Source organism: Oxyura jamaicensis, chromosome 3 (genome assembly GCF_011077185.1).
Source record: "Oxyura jamaicensis isolate SHBP4307 breed ruddy duck chromosome 3, BPBGC_Ojam_1.0, whole genome shotgun sequence".
Taxonomy (NCBI): domain Eukaryota; kingdom Metazoa; phylum Chordata; class Aves; order Anseriformes; family Anatidae; genus Oxyura; species Oxyura jamaicensis.
The window spans coordinates 50,708,197-50,731,655 of record NC_048895.1 but is presented as its reverse complement, the minus strand read 5'-3'; the positions used below and the strand labels follow the sequence as shown (position 1 = coordinate 50,731,655).

At 39.7% G+C, this 23,459-nt stretch overlaps 1 protein-coding gene across 3 annotated transcripts in view; it reads right to left on the bottom strand.

The window, feature by feature from the left end:
* The window catches only part of UST (uronyl 2-sulfotransferase), a 170,793-nt gene that overhangs the window by 108,194 nt on the left and 39,140 nt on the right, over positions 1-23,459 (bottom strand). For all 3 annotated transcript variants that reach the window (XM_035320731.1, XM_035320734.1, XM_035320732.1), the window contains exon 2: positions 3,403-3,446. In XM_035320731.1, the coding sequence (XP_035176622.1) occupies positions 3,403-3,446 (44 nt within the window). The remainder of the gene's footprint in view (positions 1-3,402; positions 3,447-23,459) is intronic.

The window sequence follows — 23,459 nt, the reverse complement described above, 5'->3', positions numbered from 1 at the left end:
TGAAAAGCTCAACATAAGCAGGCAGTGTGCACTTGCAGCCCAGAAAACCAATCATATCCTGGGCTGCATGAAAAGAAGTGTGGCCAGCGGGGTGAGGAGAGGGAGCCCATTGGGGGACCCATGTTGGAGCAGCTTGCTCCTGACAGATGGACTGCATTATCATGGAGCTGTGTGAGAGCAGTTCTTGGAGAGCTGCTGCCTGTGGGCAGCCCCCACAGGCTCAGTTCGGGAAGGACGGCATCCGTGGGAGGGACCCCGCGGGGAGCAGGGGCAGGGAGGGACCGTGAGGGAGCGGCGGAGATGAAGCATCAGGGCCTGACCACAGCCCCCATTCCCTGTTGCCCTGCGCTGCTCTGGGGGGAGGAGGTAGAAGAGGGTATAGGGGGGGGGAGGGTAAGGTGTTTTTAACTTGCTTTTAGTTTCTCACTGCTCTAGTCTGCTAGTGATAGACGCTACTTTATATTAATCTCCCTATGCAGAGTCTGTTTTGCTTCTGACAATAATTGTTGAGTGATCTCCCTGTCCTTATCTTAAGCCTTGAGCCCCTTCCATGATATTTTCTCCCTCTTTCCTCTGAGGAGGGGGAATGAGAGAGTGGTTGTGGTGGAGCTCAGCTGCGTAGGAGGGTAAAACCACCACATCATCTGTTATCAGTGTCTCTAAACACAGGGAAATACTTCAAAAAACAAATTACCTGTGACTAATACAAGGCTATATCCTGCTATTCCACTGAGCTATCCACCAAGCTTTCAGGAGTGAGGATGATTACATGAAAAGCCCTAAAACTTTACTGACCATGCAGGCAGCTGATCAAAGATTACCTACACAATCAATCACCTAGGTACCTAATCAGCTGGCCTTTCTAGAGACAGCTGAGTTCCAGCTGGATGAGGCTGTGTTCACACAGCCTCAAACTATGTGTTTAGAAAGGCAAGGAAATTTTCCCAATGTAAACAGGAAAGTGTCTGGGTTGGATAAATCTGGCCAATGGCTACTATCCATTGGGGCATAGTTGCTATCCACAGTACTTTTCATCAGCAAAACAAAATTCCTTAAGTAAAAGTTACCAAAATGCTAAATCTGAATAAAATTTTCAAAGTTCAGAACTCTTATTTAGATTAGCGCCTTTTCCCTACTGGTACAGCTAAGCATATTTGAATGCAAATGCAAGCATGAAAAACACAGGTCTGGAATAAGCATTGCTTTATTCTGTGGAGCTGAGTGTTCACTGTGGAGACCAGGCAAACACAATCATGGAGGCTGATGTACTTCTGGGAAACAAGTTGACTACCGAAATAATTAGGAAAAAATTTAAAGACCATGAGGGTACTAAATGAATTTTAAGTATGAAACATTTGTTTAGCTTTAGACTTCCCCTCTATCCCCCTCCCGCCCCAATCTCAGTTAATAATGATTAAGTTAACAGGTGATTCAATCACTTCTGTATACAGTCGTTTGCATTTGTGCATGCAGAAAACATGAATAACTTCTGTTCTTTGAGGGGACAAAAATCATAAGTCCACCATCCCTCTTTAATTGGACTATGTGAACTTGAGTGTAACAGATTTCCACATACTTGCTGAAAGTTACAGATCTTATGTGCACACAGAATATGCAAGGAAAAAAAAATAAAGTGAAGGATCCCAGTAGCTTGCTTTCACCGAGAACTGAGCTAAATCAAATTTGTTTCCACATTACCCTACTTCCTCTGACCAAAAGCCAACCGTTTCACCACACTATCTTACACATGTGGTTGAGCATTTAAAGTGAAGGCATTTAAACTGAAGGCTCAGGATGTGATTTCATGGTCACTTTAAACAGGCATGAGTGGGAAATGCCATCAGAATGAGTGGCTCTTCACCTCCACCCCATCTCTAACTCCTTTTACCTGCTGCACTGGCATTCACAGTGGGCCACATCAGTGAAGCAATCTGTCTGAAAACTAAACTAGAAGAAATATGCATTTTCAGGTAACTGCTCCAGCTCTCCCACATGTATCAGCCCAGTGGGAATCCTGCACCACTATGAAAAAGGACCCTTCCATCAGCACACTCCACTTTTTTTGGCTTGAAGTGATGACAGAATCTCACCTTTTGATGAGGAGTTCTTCAAGTAGGTAAAATTTCTACTGAAAGGCCAAGAAAACTTAGAAAAGCATTTAAGCATCTAAGTCCCATTAAAACAACATTACTTCAAGTATGCCCCTTCTCTACCCCCTTCTGCTTTGGTGTTTTACAAGTAACAGTGAAAATTCAGCATAATTTGGAAAGGAAACTTTCATAAAAAATGCACCTTGAAGTGCTACACTTGCACAGCATGAAGACTACAAAACCACAGTTCTACCCAAATACCTCAGTAAGATAACACACTGAACCAGAAGAAATAAAGTCTGGAGAAATTAAAACAGCAGGAGAAATATTTTTTTTTCTTTTTTTTTTCTTTTTTTTTTTTTTAAAAAAAAAGCTACTATACAGAAGGAGTTATTAGAGCCTTGCTGTCTGAAAAGACAGATACAAGATAGTATCCAATTAGGTTTTAGAAAATAAACCAGCAAAAGAAAACAACACAAGAGACTCTAAATTTCTGCTTCCACTTCTTCCTCTTGAAGAAACCATCACAATGTTGGCTCTCAGCTGTAACGTCATGAGATGCCATGATTACGGTAAGGGTATAGTCACCACCATACAGCCGTACTTGATAGGAAAAGTATATTCTATCCCCATAAAATGGCTCATTATGTACATTTATTAAATATATCCTTCCACTCTGCTTGAAAGGATTGCTTCTACAGCAGAGCCCATGCTCCAGGAACTGCTACCAGCAAAAAGGCCATCTTCACTTCCCTTATTAGCTCTCACAGTGGTGTCAGGCCTCCTGCTGCATCCTTGCAATGCTATAACCATACAAATATTCAAATATTCATACAAAATGAAAACAGTTATAGATCGGACATTCTAGCATGAATACAGTTTTTCCTCCAAGCACTGAATGAAAGTAGTTCACCAGGAGTCGACCATTTGCAAGCAAATACTTTGCAAGAAAAACAACATTGCAACAACTGGTATGATTTCCAAAACAATTAAGGGATGCTTGTCCAAGGGAGACAAATCTTGTCTTCGCATGACTTTGCTGACAGGAAAAATTAATCACTAGAATCCTATCTCCCCTTGACTCAATGACAAAAATCCCATTAGTTTAATCACCCAGACATTTAACCCAAGTTACTTACAAATGCCTAAAAACACTGGGAAAAAAAGTCAGAAAGGCCAAGTGCTGTTGATGTAAACTCAGCAGGACTTTTTTGCATGTATTCCAGAAAAAGTAAACATCCTAACAGTTAAAAAATAAAATGAAAGAAAGCAAAAGCAAGAAGAAAGTAAATGCAAAATAAAAGCAGCTCACCTTTTGAGGGGGTGGTCCGTGGTCATCCAAGTAAGTGGAATTTCCTACAAAAAGAAGGGTGAAAATAAACAAAACTCATCCAATGCAACTTAAAAACTTGCCAATGCATGGAAACAGTGTACCTTTACTGCATTGGTTCTGCGTTGTCAAATAATTCAAGGAAAATAAATACCCTCTGCTTTAACTTCTGCTTCAAATGAGAAAAAACAGTATTAATTTGATTTCGCTAAATTTATGATAAAAAGTTAGATGCACATTTTTATTTTATTTTTATTTTATTTTTTTAGCATAAAATTAAATGGGCCAAGGCAGCTTTAATTAAATAATCATGGCATTCAGTTATTTGCATTACAAAAGCTGTCAGCTGCACCCTGGTACACTTCAAGCAAACGAACACAGTTACCCTCAAAAAGATTCTTAAATAGTGAAGTATCAAAGGCCTTCAACAGATTTTGCTCTGATGTAGTTCACAAGCATTCACTATCTTCCTTCTAACAAGGGTTTTTCCCAACCTCCAAGCTGCATCTTTGTTCCCAATCAGTACAGGTTGAATAGGATCTGTATTCTGATGTGATTATATCTGCCTTTTCAAGATGCTCTTTTAATTCAGAAGAAAATGTTCAGAAAAAAAAAAAAAAAAAGCTTCTGAAATTCTAAATTGCTCTCTTTTTAGGTAGTTACAATCGAAAAGGCAGCAATTTCAGACTTTTTACCTATTACTTACATGCACACACTGATAAAGAAAATAATCCCTCCCACACTCATCCACATGATGTCTCCTCTCCAGCTGTCCTTCCTGAACCCTTCTGCCGAAGGATTAACCAGGAGCTTTTCCAATATGTCCCAGCAGAGGCCAAACCCCTGGAGCGGGCCGAGAAGCTCTCCCTGGGCCACGCATACATGTCCTCTCAGTCATCCTCTTATCAAAGGCAGCCAAGATACCTCTGTACTAACCTTACATCAGTATGGACTATGAGACTAACTTTTAACAAACGTCTACTAAACACTCCAATATCACTTTGGTGAGGTCTCTAAAAAGCATGGCCCCTTAGCGAGCATCTCTACTCCTGGGGCATTGAAGGAGCAGCAGATGACAACTCTGGGGGAACACAAACTAGCTGGGGGGAAAACAACTTGCTACCAAAGAGCTCCTCTCTTGTCAATCTGGCCAAAAGGATGGTGTGTCACATCATTTTTGAGAGTGCTAGAAACAAACAAACAAACACATACACACAAAGAACTGGGTCCAGGAGGCCAACTGTTCTGCAGCCAACAGTGTCACCTTCTGGAGTATACTATTTAACTGTTCAAGTGCTTTCCATAATTCTGATGCAGAAAAATTCACCTTTCTATATATTTGACACATACCCATCCTTTGAATGACAAAGCTGATTATTTTAATGTTACTGATAATTTCAACGATCCCCTATATTCAGGGATGAAAAATTTCTATTATCCTTTCCTCTGATATAGTTCTAACTGCCACAATAGTCTTCCAGTGCACAGACTGCTAACAGAGCCCCCTGTGTGGCTTTCTGATAAAATAGCTACCTGTACACATAGAGATGGTCTTGAATATAAGCTTTTGAGAAAAATGTGGAGTTACACATTGGAGTGTTGCAAAGAAAGCCCTGTTAGTGCTTCTCCTCCTGCTCTTAGAAGTTAATTTTCCTGTAGGATCAGGCTTCATAGCAAATATTCACCTCTTTGTAATTAATCGGGCTGAAATATTGCTACTTCATCTTTAGCAAACACCCATCATAGTTCATTTTGCCGAGGAGAAGGATTTGAATTGTCTTCTATTGAGAAACAGATAATTATAGCCATTGTTTATATGATATCTTAGACTGCAGTGTCAAGAGAATCTGAAATATATTACAAGAAACATTTTGAGATATCCTTTAAAATTAAGGAGCCAGTAACTTAATCTACTTAAGTGATACTTTCCTGTATCACTAATCTATATTCTTAGTACGCATACTGCATTTTCCTTCCTGTGTCAGTTTTTAGTTATTAAAATTAAGTCCAAATCTTCCTGGCATTGAACATGTATCTGCTATTATTATTATTATTTTAGCACAGTCCAGTTACTGCTGTACCCACTTTAAGACAATAGTAAGTTTTGGCCCATTTTATAAAGCTTTTTTTCATGGCCATTTCTTACTCAAATCCAGAAGCAACAACTGACTACATAAACTAATCACAAGACTGACATAAGCAGTCAAGCAAATTCAGAGTACTGATTTGAAATCCAGACAGAATTCAAATCAAGAAAAGAGGATGGAAAGCTGCAGAAATTCACCACTCCCTTACACTGCCCCAAATGCCACGTGCTGAGTTAGTTTCCTTCTCCTGCCAGTTCTTCTGCTTGGGCTCCTCAGGCATATAAACTGGAGCTGATTTCAGCATCGACAGTGTGCCAAACCAATTCAATAGTCTGAATTCTTTTAGGTTCATGTTTAAAATGAGTATTTGTTTTCAGTAATAAAAGTGAAACCTTTTGCTGTATGATTCATACCATACCCTTAGTAAAAACACTAAAATAATTCAACAAATCCAGCTGTGATGGCGTGGAGCGAGCAGGCTCTGGGGTCTGTCTGCCAGCTCCTTAACCCTGTGAAGTCCTTCACGTGCTCTCATTGATTGTCTTATCATAGAAGATATCATTCCCTTTGTCCAGCAAAAGCAGGGCAACACTACTTGAGCCTTAACATGTGCAGAAATATCCTGAAAAATACGCACCAAGCTCAGAATATTTCTGCTGAAAACCTTCAGGAAAGAATAATTGCTAATACAAGAAGAGGCCATGCATGTTATGCATGGCTCCTAAGTTGGGTATTTACATGTTGTACAAACTTTTAGTGCCACTTTTCAGAAAATACATATCAGACTATGTTAGTTTTTAAAAAAAAGAAAAGAAAAAAAAGAAAAGAAAAATCAGCATGATATGTATTGCAACAGTGAAGAAATGTCAAGCTAAAGCCAATCTATGAACTATTTTCTACTAAGACATGACACAGAAGTACAAAAAAGGAAAGTTGCACAGTAAAAATCAGGAACTTAGCAATGACTACCATAAACACTGAAACCACTGTTTATCAGGCTGAAGTGTTTATTGTAACTACATCAACACAACCAGCTAATCTCAGATGGAGAATATCATTATGCAGCTTTTATATGCTCTTGCAAACTACAACTAGAGTATCATACAAATATGTTTCTGACATTACTAAGTGTCACAGGAAGAGAAAATGCTTTCTGTGGTGTTGCTTTTTGTGTGAAGTGATAGAAGTCAACAGTTTTTCATTAAGAATCTACTCCATTCTCCTGAAACAACCTATTTCATTGAATTATTAAGAGGATTTTTCTGAAATCCTTTAACAAACCTTTAATAAAGCTTTTGTTCTTGTCTGTCATCCAATGAGACATTTAAAGATTTTATTTTTTCTGGAACAGAGTATTTATTCTTTAAAAAAAAATAAAAAATCTGCCTCATAACTTATTTTGCTTTCCTTTAATAGCACAATAGTCAATCATTAGAAACAAAAAAGCAGACAGAATAATCAATGGTCAAAACAGTGGTATTATGCACTCCACAAACACGCTCAGCAGCACACTTGCTCTGACTGAACACAGTCTTCTCCAGTGTCTCAGAAAAAAAAAAAAAGAGTTCAGCTTTATTACAGAACATGGTGAATATATGGAAGCAGTCCAACTTTCTCCATAATTTATTATCTTTGAGGTTAAGTGAATCAGATGTATGCAAAATCTTTGGGGAAACCTTGTGGTTATGTTCCTTTTTTCTTGGAATCACTGAAGTGTGGGGGTTTTTGCTTGAAGTAAGCCAAGTTTAAACAGAGAAAGATGGTCAGTCTCCAGGATTAAGGACAAACATGACTGTGTGCAGTTTGTAACCACAGAAGACAAGAGTAATTGCAATCCTAGAAAAACATCTTAAAAGAAAGAAAGAAAAAAGACTGGAGAGTACGGGAAGAGGTGGTAAATGGGCTTATGTATGAACTGAAGATCCTTTGATAGTAACTGAAACACAATCACTCCATTTGAACAATTTAGATAACATATGGAAAGAAATGGTCAGAGACGAAGAGAGAAAGCCAACATGGAAAATATGGCATTTTTACTATTTTCCTGGAGCAGGTTTTTCCCTTGGTGGGGATCACAAGAAGTGGTCTAAGGGAACTGGGATGAAGTTACTGCCAAATTTATCATGTCTTCTGAAACACCACTTTGTTCTCTTCACTTGGTCACTGTCTCAAATTTCTACTAGCCAATGCAATCTTTCTTGGCATACCATCTATAAAATAAATGAAAGTGCCAATGACTACTCAGAAGAGGATTAGTTCCGCTCTGCTTTCAGCCAAAAGTTACTTAAACAAGAATCTGAAAAGCCACTCACAATCAAAATCATTTCATGGCTCCCCAGTGCCAATCGTCAGTTTATAGTACACATTTTCCTCACTTTCTCTTTTCTATCCACCATGAAAAATTTCCCAGGACGGGAAAGACTGCAGAGGCTCCACCAGTAAGAGCGTTAATTTGCACAGGATGCCCGTGGCCAACAGCAGGTACCAAGACTGGCCAGGACTGCCAGAAACAACAGACTGGCAGTGCTGGGGTTGTTCTCAGCCTTTTGCGTTTTATAGGTCTATTTTTTTTTCCAAGGGAGCAGTGGACATCCTCAGAAATCTTGTGGATTTTTACACATCTGAAATAATATGACATTCTTAGTCATCATTTCCTGGAGCCCTTTATGGATCAAAGGCAGGAAGGGGGGATATGGACTACACCTTGAAAACCAGGAGCTTAGCAGTGTGATGTTGCCCAGCTCAAATGTAATATAGAAAGAAAACCCTCTGATTGATGAGGTCAGCAGAGCTGTACCAGCCTCAAAAGAGGGATTTTTTTCACAGGTGTGCAGAAAAGATTAACATAGTAAAACCCTAGTGACCAGTCTGCACTGCAATACACAGTGATTCACTGCAATTTCTTCCACCATATATAAACGGTCCTGTACCTACAAGTGGTTTCCTCAGCATAAGACTAACACCTGTCAAAAGTTTCATTTTGAAGATGGAAAAATGTACAGTATTGTTTTTTAAAACATTCTGAAATAGATTTTTCTGTTTCCTTTCTTGCCTTTCAAAACCTCCTAGTTATTTCTTATTTTTTTTTTTTTTTAAGTCATAAATACCCCCAAAATAACCCCAAAGCCACATATTAAACTAATTCCATGTCACCACATGCAATGAACCCGAAAGATGACTAAAAGACCTATTTGGCTTTACTTCCCAGTCACTGAACCCTGGAAATTTCATTAAGATATAATTCAGATTTGTTTACCTGCAAGTTTGCTCTAACATAAAGAGGAGAGAAACCAGTGCATTCAAGTACAGTTTTTGAAAAATTACTTGTAATTCAACATATGTAATGTATATAAGAATAGTACTATTATATAGACATAGAGGGTTTAAATAACTGCAGGTTCTAAAGTAATGTAGAACATATATCAAAAAAAGATTCTAAAGGAAGAAAAATAACTTTATAAACGTATAAAATATATATATTTTATACACACTCATATATATAAATACTGAATTTCTTTATACTTAACAAGTTTGTCCAAATCTATTACAGCTTATAAATATAAGTTTCCCTTTTAACGTAATCAGACCAGGGAGTTAAATCATTCCATAGATCAATTTCTTAGGAAAAACGTCCACACTAATTGTATTTGTTACATTCAAACATACTGAATGTATAATTACAATAGAAGAAGAAAATCAAAACTTTCAGAGGTTTCATTCAAATAACAAACCAAAGTTCTAATATGACCAAATGTATCCAAATTGTGTGAACTACAGCAAGCACTATGACAGAAGTAGGTCAGTTCCAGACATGAGTACAGAATGGGAGAAGAACTCACTGAAAGCAGCCCCGCAGAGGCCCTGGGGGTTCTGGTGGATGAGAAGCTCAACATGAGCCGATAGTGTGCGCTTGCAGCCCGGAAGGCCAACTGCATCCTGGGCTGCTTCAACAGAGGAGTTGCCAGCAGGTGGAGGGAGGTGATTGTCCCCCTCTGCTCTGCCCTCGTGAGGCCCCACCTGGAGTGCTGCATCCAGGTCTGGGGCCCCCCACACGAGAAGGATGTGGAGCTGTTAGAGTGTGTCCAGAGGAGGACTACAAAGATGATCAAGGGGGTGGAGCACCTCTCCTATGAAGACAGGCTGAGAGAGCTGGGGATGTTCAGCCTGGAGAAGAGAAAGCTCTGGGGAGACCTCATCGAGACTTTTCAGTACTTGAAGGGAATTTATAAAAAAGATGGAGAGTGACTCTTCACTCAGTCAGACAATGACAGGACAAGCGGGAGTGGTTGTAAACTTGAAGATTTAGATTAAGTGAAGAATTTCTTCCTATTATCTAGAGGGTGGTGAAGCACTGGCACAGGTTGTCCAGAGAGGTTGTGGATGCCCCATCCCTGGAGGTGTTCAAGGCCAGGTTAGACGAGGCCCAGAGCAACCAGATCTAGCATCCCTACCTATGGGGGGGAGGGGGGGGACGGGACGGGGACAGGACACACTAGATGATCTATGAGGTCCCTTCCAACCTGAGCCATTCTATTATATCATTCAATGAAATATCAGAGGCATTAGTTTATTTGTGGTATTCCTAATGTTTTTTAACTTTGCTTCTACACTCTAACGACAAACTTTCCAGTCTATACTTCTACAAGATGAAAGACACCTTTTAATGAACAATCAGAAATGCTGGCCAGATGAAATGGAATCTGAATATTCAAAAATGACAACTCTTGGCTATAAATGGTCTCAAATAAGAGGAAAAATCCTTCCATCTTACAAACTAACAAAGACAGAACCAGACAGTCTGAAATAAAAGTTCAAACTCTTCCTATTACCAGCCACAACATCACGTATTCTTCCCATGTACAGACCAAGCAGCTAAGCATTTTGCTCTGAGACCCTTTCTGGGAGACCTTTCCTAACCTGCACGTGCAGCAGAGGTGCAGACAGGCAGGGGAAAGTGCACACTATACACAGCCCTCCTCCTGCAAAGAGAGGAGAAGGCAAATGCCTCTAGAAGGCAAAACAACTCTGAATTGTGTGGTTAAACTTTGTTTCAACATGCCTGCTACATAAAGGTAACAAACCTTTCCACTGCAAATGGAGGCACCCATTTCATTTTACTGTTTGTTTTGTCAATACACTGCTTTACAACCACTGGAGGCAGAGAGAAGAAAACAGTAAAATAAAAATCAACTAAAAAAAATAGCTATTTCCCTGTGCTCAAGACAGTGTAGAGAAAAAACTAACATCCAAAATAAGGAGGTGCCATTAAGCAAAACTATTTGAACGTTACTTGAATGCATTTCTCTATGAGAACAAAGACTGCTGTCTATCTCCACTGTCAGGTAGCTCTTTGCTAACTGCACTTCAAAGCTGCATTAATCTGTTCTTCCTCTTCACTCTGTTTTTCAGCTGGTTCTCAAATTCTGCTTTCTGGTATCACATAGCAAGTGAACACTGATTAAATAAGAGGTTTTTCTTTTCAGAGAAGATTTTTACTCTGCCTTCTGTCACAGTGTGTGCCAGGTATTTTACAAATACTTGTGTTTACTACTTAATTTCCTTAGCAAAGATTCACCACCACAAAAAGGCAAAGTAAATTCTCTATATAAATACAGTACTATGCTCCCTTTTGCCCTTCAGGGAGTCCTTCTGCAAAAATTGTCCTTGCCAGGCAACTGCAAACAAAGCTGTTAGAAATTTGAGGGAGAAGCTGAGACTGACAGCTGAAGTGCCACCCATTCAAATCACACAGACAGAAAGACTGGCCCCTGACTTTATTTCCTAACTGGCTAACATGAGAATAACAGTGGAAGCTATGTCGAATTACTATGGCTGAATACAAAAACGATTTGCGTAGCATAGAAACTGTCAAGTTTCTCTGCAAGAGAGTAGCTAGAAACATGACATTCTGAAATGAGCTAGACTTAAAGAAATTCACGTTGCATGCTTGGGAAACTGCCAGCAGTCTGCACTAACCACTATCTTTGAGAATTCACAGAAAAGGAATGAGTGAAAGACAATCCTCTGAAAACAGATATCAAAACTCTTAAACTGTAAGGATTAAGCACAGAAAGATGTTGCAGTAAATTGTGAGGATTGGCCATCACCAGGGATATTTAAGAGTAGATCAAGCAGGCACTGCCAGAAATGACACAGGCTTCACCATGCTGCTTTTAGATCAAACATAATAACTTAGATCCCATTCCAGCCTTACTTCTTTTTTTCTTTTTCTTTTTTTTTTTTCTTTTTTTTTTTTTTTTTTTAAATCAAACGAAATTCCTCTGGGTGTTGTACTGTCTCCTATCATTCAATATTTTCATTCATTTATTGAAAAACGCAATACACAGCACTGGTATTAAATTTGGTAACCATACCAAATGCAGGGATTTGACACCAGAGAAACTCCAGGACAATGTATTAGGTTTATGTGACAAAGTTTGGGAAGCAGGGGTCTACTGGAGTGGATTCTATGAGAAGAGCCCAGCAGCTGCCCCACATTAGATCAGAGCCAGCTCCAGCCAGCTCCAAAAAGGGACCCACAGCTAGCCACAGATGAACCCATCAGGGATGCTGGTTGGGCATCTGGGAGAACATATTTGAGACTGGTGAAAAACCTGCTGCACAACAGCAGCTGGGAGAGAGGAGCGAGAAGCAGCCCTGCAGACCCCCAGGTGAGTGCAGCAGGAGGGCAGGAGGTGCTCCAGGCAGGCAGCAGCAGTTCCCCTGCAGCCTGTGGAGAGGCCCCTGGTGGAGCAGGCTGTCCCCCTGCAGCCCATGGGTCCCACATGGAGCAGATTTACATTTATATTGATCATTCAATTAAACAGCCTGAAAACACTAGATGCAACTCAGTAAGAATAAGTATAAAAATTTCAACTCAGGTAAGAGCAACGTCTTCAAAAAAGCAGAATGGGGAAACAATGGGGAAATTGCAGAAAAGAGCACAAGGAGAGATGATGGGAAATGAATACCAATTTGCTTCCTTTGGAGTTCCTTGAGTACTCTGTGAAAACTTTTCAGAAAGATTGTTCCATTCATCTTTCCATTCCAGCTGAATGTCCAGTGATACTTTCACTAGCTTGGCAAAAACTCCAGTTTAACTAATCTTTTTAGGATTAAGCCTTAGAAGCCTGTTTCCCTGCTCCTCCAGAGTGAGAGATTCATATGAGGATATTTTAAGACCATTTGTCTTCAGAGATTTTTTTTTTATTATTATTTTTGCTGTTATCTGCAGAATGTGTGACACAGAGGAAGAAACTTTGTTGGACAAAAGATGCTGACAGAGTCAGGACAAATCCACTCTTATGCTCATGCTCTGCCATGCACCAGGGAGCAGCACATCAAATTCAGGGAATTCCAAATGCACATCTGAAGTTTGGGACTGCCATTCCACAGATCAACTTTCTCTTTACAAGACTCTCCTTACCAAAGTGATGACAATTTAAAGATGGGTTTGATGGCTGGACAATGAACATAATGATGAAGTTTCAATGAAGACCCTGTGAAGTGTGCCGCCTCTTATTCTTGCCTCACTCTGCCATTCAGACTGCAAACTCCATGGAATCTGTATTGACCAGACACCTTCTCAGATGATACCACTCTCAAGAGATTCCTATTACATCAGTACCAGACATCAGATCTGGTCTTTTGCATGATGTTTTTCCAGAGACAAGGATTTTATTTGCTTAGTTAAACTTATGCCAACTTGCAAGTTTTATTCCTGTTCACTTCATTTATGCAGATATTTTCAGATACTTTTTTTCTCTCTGTTCCCCCTGCACAGGCAATCTTGGAAACCAGCAAGTCAATGAATTTTGGAAAACGCCCAGCTGGCAAGTCACCATTTATTCAAGGAAGATTTTTATTACTGTTATTATTATTAAGCACTATGCAGCAAATGCTGTCCAGAATGGCTTGTTTGTTGGGTGTTTGGTTTGAAGTTCCTATCCCGGGAGGCACATTTCCAAGAAACTGCTTGGGGCTGCGGTCTGACCCCAGCGGCATCTTCCTAGTGCAGAAGAAATGAACGTGCTTCACAGATAATTGATTGCATAAAGCTCTAAAGAATTATTCATATTTTTATCATACTAAAAGCAGATGAGTTTTTGTGCATATGCTTTTCACAACATCCCTCAGGTCATATGGTTGCTATGACTTTGTCACACATCGTTACAGACACAGCTGCGTTTAAGATAATGGACCCCCCATCTGAGGGAGGTGTGCAGGATCAAGATATGTCTCTACAGTCTTCTGCTTTCTTCACAGTCAGGTTCCCCTTCTATCTGATCTTAAAAAGTACTACTGAAAACAGAAAAAAAATACTTCTGCCTTAAAAAAAAAAAAAGTCTGTCTCCTTTTTTTCTTCTCTCTCTTTTTTTTTTTTTTTTTTTTTTTTTTTTTTTTGTGCATTAGGAGATCACTGTAAGACTCTTCCCTACACTTTTATACCTTTTGGAAAGCAAAAGCACTCCACAGAACTGCTTTTGTGCTGCTTTCCTCTGTGAAGAAAACATGAAAAAAAAACACAAGTTGTTTAACTTATTAGTTTCCCTTCCTCAAAAGGTTTAACAAGCATAAAACATTAACGCAGCGTTTCTTGCCAAAGTCTATTAGAAGCCTACAACTGCAAAACAGTATATATAAGTAGGCCAGATAAGGAACATACCGTACTTAAAGGAACTACTGCTTCTGTATGACACATTAGCATAAAGTTTTGTTAATCTCTATTACAAAAAATACTGAAATGTCAGATGGTTTTCTAGACTTCAATATGATTTAATGTAAATATTTTCCATTACTATAAATGCTTTGGCCAAACTACACAATTTTCACACTATCCAGCTACTGGCTTCAGTTCATGAAGACATATTAACTCCTTTCTACCTGACTCAAACAGATGCGCTTTAATGACAGAGAGACTTCTCAGTGTAAGCATTCTGTATTTTAGGGACTTCTATGTAGAAATTGCATCTTTAAACATAACAGGCAAAGTTTAGCAATCATAGAGCACTGGAATTTGCTTAAACCTGCCTTTCCATTTGAGCACGCCTTCACCTACAAATACAAAAGGACAGGATCGACCCCATTCCTGCCATTCCAACCCCTTGCAATACACATCCCTCAAATTCAGTTTTCAGCCTTTACTGGAAAAAAAAGTCATTTTAGCACATGGAACAAGCAGCATAAAACTCAATGTTTCTGAAATAATTCTCTTCTTCTATATCTGTCTATTCCTTCGATCGCTGTATGTGTCCAGTATAAATGTCATGATTTAAAAAGATGAGTTTCCCTGCCTTCAGCTTCACTTCTCATGATCTCAAGCAAGATGTACTCATTTTTGTACTAGTACTTGATTTGTAAACATTCTGTAAGGTGCCCTAATAATTCAATGAATTGTCATAAAACATTTTTGCTCTTCAAAATCTAATGCTGCCTTTATTACTAAATCTAAGATCCAGATGGCATACACAAGACTTACCTATATGAAAAAGACACTTTAAGCCTTGTGGCTTTCATGAACTCATGAAAAGTATACAGCAAACAAATATAAATATGTACTGATGGCTTTTCCCACATTGTGAACAAAAAAGATCTGGCCCTCAGTTATTAAGCATTTAGTATACTTCTGATTTTCAGAAGTTTAGGTAAAAACTTGGAAGACAATGGACATATGAACAGTGTTCAGAAGTGTTGCTTAATTCCTGCAGCCTTAAGCTCTCTAATGACCAAAATAGTCTCCCAAAAATGTCAGCAATGCCAGGTTCTACATTAACATTCTTATGTTAAAAAAGGAACTATGCAGTGCCATAACAATGCAGTGTCATATAACCACTCAAGTAGTCCAAGTTTCATTGACCTTCGCAGAATTTTTCAAAATGGCATTATTTCCTTCATGCTCTCTACCTGTCCCAGAAACATTTGCTCTTTTATATGCTACTAAACACTTGCTCCTACTGGTGAAGAATTCAGCTCAGTGAAGATGCTACGAAGCTCTCAAATGCATTTTGACTCACTTGGATAAATGTTTGTTTATTTAGGACTGCTCTTGGTTGCTTTGACCGCACTTATGAACTCTGAGATGCAAACATTCAGTCCTGGTAACAATTACCTAGGCGTGCTCTTTCTTTTTATATCATTTTCCTGTGTTTTATTTAGCTTTGAGAACCACATCAGGATGTCACAACTAAGACATGGTAGTTTAATAGATCTCTAACTGCCACTCACCAGCCCTCCTACAGACCATGATTCTTATAAGAGACATCTCAAAATACACAACAAACATCTGTGCTATGTCGACTATCACCATATATCAGCCATCATCTAAATTTGGCTTCTCAGTGTACACATGCATTAAGAGAAGCTCTTTACTATATTTACATATAACTATATAAATGTGTCAGCAACAAACTCTGGTTTGCATGAATGGTTGGGAGACTCCTAACCAACAATGAATTTAGCTGTTTAAAAAAATAAAAGCAAAGGTATCACTTCCTACTGGCACTTACTACTGGACAATAACATAGATCTATTATTGCATTATGTTTTTAGAAGGTGTATTATCACTAAGACATGCCTTAGCCTATTTTGTAGGGGTAATAGTGCTTTAATGCCAAATCATTCATTATCACGAAACTTTTAAACTTTTGCTGAAAGGTGAGAAGAGGCTTATCATTCTGATCATAGAGCAGGCATAATGGCGTAATTCTGCAACATTTCACGGGGTCATTTCAATTACAGTATTTAATTTCTAGAAATTTGCATTGAGCTTGGCTGAGATACAGAAGAAAGAAATTGAAGCATACTGAAATTAACATCCAGGTACCTGAAAAAAAATGCAATTCTTCACCTTTCTACAATTTTATATAATTTTTATTGTTTTCCATAGAAAGAAGTTTGAAGAACCTCTAAAGTGAAGCCATGCTGCTGTTTAATATTATCTGCCAACTGCAGCACTTACTAATATGAAGGTACAACATTCATGATCAACTCCAAAACATGACTTTTTCCTACAGTTGAGAAAACAAGAATGCAAAAGATACCTACACTAATTTAATACATAAAAAGCATCTTCTCCCCTTTTACAAAGTCTATAGGGTTATGTTTTTTTTTTGTTGTTTACTAGAAATTTAAATACTAACTTACATATAACTACAGCTTAGCATCCTCTTATGTGCTGTTTCCTTAAGTGAAAATATTCTTACGGCAAGTTCATCCCAGTCTCATCCACTAATTTTCTTACAGTTTTTTCTTTCTTCATGTGGGATTTATCTCCCTTTACAGACGAGGTTCTGTAAGTACATTAATTCTGAAGTTAAATTACTGCATTGTTCCATCAGGAACAAATTGCAAAACTCAGTTCTCCAAAGTGAGCACTATTTAGCATGAGCGGAGGTCCTTACCCTGGAGGTGTATAGCAGAACAGTTTTCACATAGGTACCATAGAAACTAAATCAAATCTCATCCCATTTATTCATGTGCTCTTTGCTCAAAGGTTTTGCCTTTTTAATGCTTTAAAGTTTTAAAGCTAACAGAACAATACCTTACAGCTTGAAAGAGGCCATTTTCAGAGGGTAGATGCTCAGAATTTTCTGAAGCCAGGTACACATGCTGGTAAATTACCTACGAGCTAAAGGAGCTAGTGCCTCCAGACAGAAAAAAAATGGTCTGCAGTGTAAAGGACATCAGAATAAACAGACAAGTGCATGGATTGTACCTGCAGTACTGATATTAGTCACTCATGGATAGCTTAACACTTCTGTGGATTGTTCTGACCTCTGATCCAAAGACAGAGGATACTTTTTGAAGAATATTGAACTCTGATTTAGAAGAGCTCTTGTGGGAAATGAATTCTATTTCTGGTGACATCTAAACATTGGTATAAGGCCAACACCAAATTTGTTTTGATTTGAATGTAGTCTTCACTTTAAGTGAGCGCATTCAATTGCACTGCCCTGCCACAGCAGCAGGCATGCTCGCTCTGCAACCTTGCTTTGAAGGTAAATAACCTTTTGCCAATGGCTGCAGCAGATTGCTTAACACTCCACTGTCTTGGGCCTGACAAAGCTCTAGGCACTGGGACACACGTCAGGGCTTTTTGGCATCATTCTCCTATCTGGTCTTCCAGAATTCATCCCAGGCTTCCTACCATAAGTCATCATGTTCCAGGTCTTAATGTCCTTATGGATCCACTATCAGCAGCTCTCATGCTATGGTCAGCCAGAGTGTCAGCTCCTCAGCTCCCCTGCCTCCAAACAAAATACAGCTGTGAAAATACATCCTCTCAGTGGCTGTTGCAATTTCATGCAAGCCATTTTAAAGGTCTCCACTGTTTTCTTCTTGTTTCCCACAGCAGTTTCCACTGTATTACATTATTTACCAACTAAGAGCTTTCCAGAACTTATTTTTGTCAAACAGTAAGAAAGAATGTAATTCCCCTAGCTGCCTCCTCCAAAATAGTACATTACTTTTTTACTCAAATTAAGCTAGGAATTAAGAAAAAAAATATCATCCTGAGACAGACTCTTGGCACTGCAAATAAAACAAGACAATCTGTTGAAAATTAGGAAGTTGAAAATGGGACTTCAAGGAGGTAAAAAGAAGGAGGTAGAAACCTTGACAAAATGCTGTGGTACTGGGATTACTATTATTCGTATTTCAGAATTCAGCGGTATATTTACTCAGCTCAGGCTGTAACGTGTGTTCACAGCCAAGGCATAAGCAGTAAAGTGTTTCGGATGACTCAGCTGGGCCCAGAGCTCCTGCTCGGATGCCAGGCAGTTTCCCTCCCTTTGCAGTCCTTCCCTATTGCAGGACAGAACTGTGTTTCCTCCACCATCTCTAACAAGAATTGCTTTTCTTCCGAGTCATCTTAAAATCCAAATCATTTCTTGAGATATTTTGTATGAGCCCTTACAGAAGGGAATCGATCTAAAAGCCCTGTGAAGGGTTACTTTACTCTGACATGTTCATACAGTGCCCACTACTCACTAACTTCATAATTAATTAAAGCACATCAAGCTTCCAACACCGCCAAGAGATTTGTATTCATCTGTTTAATTCCAGGACTTTGTATATACTCTTGTACTTTCCCCTGTTTCTTTGGGATGTAAACAAGCATCGTATCCAGCTCTGGAGAATCCCTGCAATATGCTGCCATTTTAGTTCATGGAAAATTAAAGGAAAAGGCATAAATACAGTGCTGTCAGTTGGAAAACGTGGTGAGTAAACACAAATAGGATTTTGCACAGGCGGCTGACTATACGAGGCTCCTATGAAACTATAGCATTTAGGCTTACAAGACTTAGACTCCCAAATACCACCATGGATAGAAAGTGGGGAAGTTGGGTCTCTTTTGTTTGCTTTCTAAAACAAACAGCCAGGCAAATGAGTCACAGCAGGAAACTAGGGTGCGCACGCACCAGAAATAAAATTTAAAAATCTGCACAACACACAAAGCATTCTGCCTAAAGCTTCACAGCAGAAATGGGAAGGCCAGCTTTGCCCTCAAAAATCCTTTCTGGCGTTGTTGCTTCCCTCCTTCCCCCCCCATCCACTCATTTAGAAGGCTGCCTTTATCATAACAGAATCACAGATTATTCAAATATATAATATTCAGGGGTAGAAAAGTAACTTTGCACTTGATTTATCATGTTGTATTAAGCTACTATATTTCTGCTGGGGCTGGGAAGGATGCCAGCAGGCTCAGCATACCCTCTTCCACCACCTCCAGTTGAGTAAAATATTTCAAGACCTTCTGCTTGTTTCCAGCACTAACTGTAGTTTTGGTAGCATTCTCCAGTATAGTATTTTGATAGTATTCTCCATTTACATAGCACAGTTAACTAACAGGATACATTTTTACCATGTATTCTCGTGGCACTCGCTGAATGTTTAGTCACACTTTAAGTACCACGACTGAAAGCTATTAACAAACAGAAGTCATCCCTTATGAATTCCCTGGGAGAAGAGAAAACAAACAAACAGAAAGAAGGATATCACACCTCGTCAGTGACATTGCAAAATCTTAGCCCTACACTGCAACCTCCTGGGCTGATTGGGCAGCTTAGCCAACCCCTGGCAATCCCCAAAGCCTATGCCTTACTTCAAGGGATTGGGTCAGGTCTTTGACCACCTCCAGCACCACTGCTGAACCTGGAACTGTTACCAGCAAACAACTGGACCAGTTCTTTTAAGTTAAATGTCCACAGTGCCTGAGAGACAGTTTTCGCAACTGCCAACATTCACAGCTCCTGGGAATCGCGAGTTTTGGTTTGTGCTGTAAAAACATTCAGTTACTGCAAGAACTAGCAAGGAGAAAGGACTACTGATGAGCCCCAGGAAATCTGGAGCAAAGCATTAAGCATCAGGTGAGACAGGTCCCTCTCTTATTTTATCAAAAATAGATTGGCAAACAAATACTAGTAAGCCAAAGAGTTGTTAAGGAGTTTAGGGACTTTGCTGTTTCCTCAGCTTGGAGGTTCAACAGACTTGAGCTAAGATGTTGACTGACATCGGTATCATTGCTGGGACTATGGCAGACCAAGCAGAAGAAAGGAATAGGTTGTATCATCACAGTCGACTATGGCGTTCTAGCCACAAACCACACACAAAGAAAAAAAAAAAAAAAAAAAGAAGAACAAAAGACAAAAACACCATCACCACCATTTACCTAGGGGTACCTTACACCCATTTCTCAACCATTCTGGAGGACTGATACTCAGGTCATTAGAACCCAAATGAAATTTAAAACAATTTTTGCTAGAAGCCACCTCTCGACTATGCAGAATTATTTCTCCCTTAAAGAAAGAGGGATTTCCTGCATGAACCTGAGTTGTTATAAGATGGATGTTTATGATACTGCATGTTCCATGTCATATTCCAAAAATGTTAACACAAAAATACCAGACAGACAAGGCACCCTTCCCAAAGCATGTGTGCATCCATAAGTGCACAAGCAGTTTCCACATACACACAAAAAAGCAACTTTGAAACTTCAAGAACTTCAAGTACTCTATGTGACTGTTTTAGATCCAGCAACAGCTTTGCACAGCTAGAACAGGACAGCAATATCAGAAGTAATTAGAGTAGGTTGGGAAATGTGATCTCATAGCTAAGATCTAGGAATAATTTACTCATTCAAAGATCACAAAGGGGTTTTACTCCTCCCAGCCACTGACCAATATCCTGGAGGAGCTAAGGTTTCTGTTAAAACCATCACAGGGGAACAGGCATTTTACAGTTTCAGAAATTGTTTTCAATACAGAAATAAATGAAGGCAGTTCACACTTTTCAGGAAACTCATAAAGGCAGCACAGAAATGTCAGAAGCCCAGTTCGGATGTCTTCAGTGATTAGAAATTTCTGCCGTTGCAAATGGAAGAATACCATCACCTCTAACATAACACTTTTCACACAGCTGAAATTATAGTCTTTATTTCTTTGCAATCTGGCATACAACCTGCTTTTGACTTGACTTCTGTTTTTAGCATGCTAGTTAATACTTAGAACATTATGCAGTTTTGGTGTTTTGGACTATATTTCTGCAAAAATGCCAGCTCCACATTTTTTCCAAAACTGACCTGGTATTTACTGTCAATCTGATTTTTCTAGATTGTTCTGACACACATCTGTGCCCTTTCCAGCTTTTACAATATCTTTACTTCAGAATCATCTGCAAATATAATCAAAATGTTAACTCTGCACTACTTGAGCATTAATGCAGATGTTAAACGAAACGAGAGTACTGATCCTTAATAGATACCTTCTTCAACACGTACATATGCTGTTAGAGCTTAACACTGCACTACATAAGTATTATAATCATTGATGTTAATCTCATCTATTAAGAATATATACGCTAATGGACAGTGCAGTTTAGATGAAGGAAAGAAACTTAGCTTCTGTACATCATCATCAGTTTTCTGTTTATAATTGTCATGTTGCACTCTGGCTCAGGTTACATGATACAAAATAATGTCCAGCCACCAGCAGCATCCTCAGCACCACAAGAGGCTCACACAGCCAGCACGTGGTCATGCTCTGCCTTCTGCAAGCCTGCCCTGGGGTGTGCCTGGACCCAAGTTCCCAGTGCAGCTCCTGCTCACACAGCTGCAGCTTTTGGGTTTGAGTCACAGCTCTGCCATCTCTACTGCTCAGCATGAAACCAGGCTGCATATGGAATCAGCCCAGGTTGCCTTACTGTCCTTCCTGCCCCTCTACCACATTACTCAACATCACCGCAGTAAGCACAACACTGTTCCCCTTCTGAACTCTCCAGATTTGATGGGAAGGAAGTTAATAAAACCTACTGAGACTTCCTAGAAACATGACAACCATGTCCAGGACACTGCTGGGAATTAACTCACTACCATCTTAGAGAAAAATCAGCTCATACAAAAAGCAAGAGGCTTTTGACTACAACCTCTGAGCAATGAGCCACTTGAGCAAGGCCACTGTCACGAGCACACAGCAGCCACACACCGCTTCCTCTGCGCACTGCGCAAAGCACTCAGATGTTAATGGTTCTGATAAGAAAAACTTCAGGGCTGCCAGCACTACACACCATGACATCTTTAAACTTGAATTAGTTTATGATTGAATCATCAGCTACAGCTTCAAATGTTCCAGAACTACAATGTGACACATATGAAATTATTCACTGGGACACAATCCTTTACTGTGTTCTAGTTTCTAGCAACCCTGAATTGAAATCATGCAGTTTGAAAGCAGGACCCATGACAAGCTGGTTACTTTTGAGACTTCTGGCTAAGAGTTAAAACTAGAAAGGTGAAACAGGAATTAAAGCTGTTTTGAGACAATATTTTTTCTCCCTTTGCTTCTATGGAAACCAAACTCTATCTGCTTTCCCTTGCTACTGCTGTTTTGAGAAAAACTCAAGTACATTAACACTTTCATTTAACCTCTTGCTTTTACTTTAGCAGGAATTCCAGTTTTGCATACTAGGTTAAAAATAACGATAATAATAATACTTCCAGCGTGCCAAGAGCATCCCATACTGAACAGTGGTAGAGCTGTGCTACTGCTGATTTGGCTGCTTCTGAAACCCCTCCTGATTCTGTGATTCACCTGATTGATTGGAACAACAGAAAAAAAAAGCATGGAGAGCGAAAACATTCAAAGTAACAGCTGAAAAACCCAATACTCGTCAGTGATATATTTTTTTTTTAATTAAAACACATTAACAATGCTAGGCAAGCCTAGCTCTTCCACTACACTCCATCATATGTTTATGCTTCCTGTACATGCTTTAACTATGACACTTCTGCATCTCCTTCAGCTGTTAGCAATGTAGTGTTAATGTAATAATAACGAAGAAAAGCCCCAAACCACAACCCCAAACATGCAGTAAATAGGAATGACAGCTTCCCTCAAGTGCTACAGACACATTTCACTTACGATACAAACCAAACTAAGCTTTCTGAGAGTCTCTTGCCGAAATCCATGGCATACATACAGGGTGAGTTAGGTGGGCATTGACTGAACCTTCCGGTCTCACAGCACTTGAACCGCCACCTCCCTCAGTGCAGGAGTCCAAGTCCCCAGTGGAGCTGAGTGACCGCACTGTCCTTGCAGGGCCCATTGCCGCTGCCATCACCACTAGCAGCTCCTGCACGAGCTGAGCCAGGCCCTGGCCGACACCCCCACGGGATCATTCTGCAAGCGTGGCCACAAGGGAACCTAGTGCAAGGCCACCATGGAAAAATTCATGTTCCCCATATCCACAAGCATCCAGCAGGAATTTCCGCCTCCCACAGAGGCCCTGCAGTCCTACACCAACCCTCAGACCTGTGGCCAGGGTAAATTTGCCTCAGCCACACAGGCAGTCACAGTGATGTTTAATGTGAGAAAGGCTCTCCAGGGGAACAAGGCAACTTGCTGGTTGAACATGAGCCAGCAGTGTGCTCAGGTGGCCATGAATGCCAATGGCATCCTG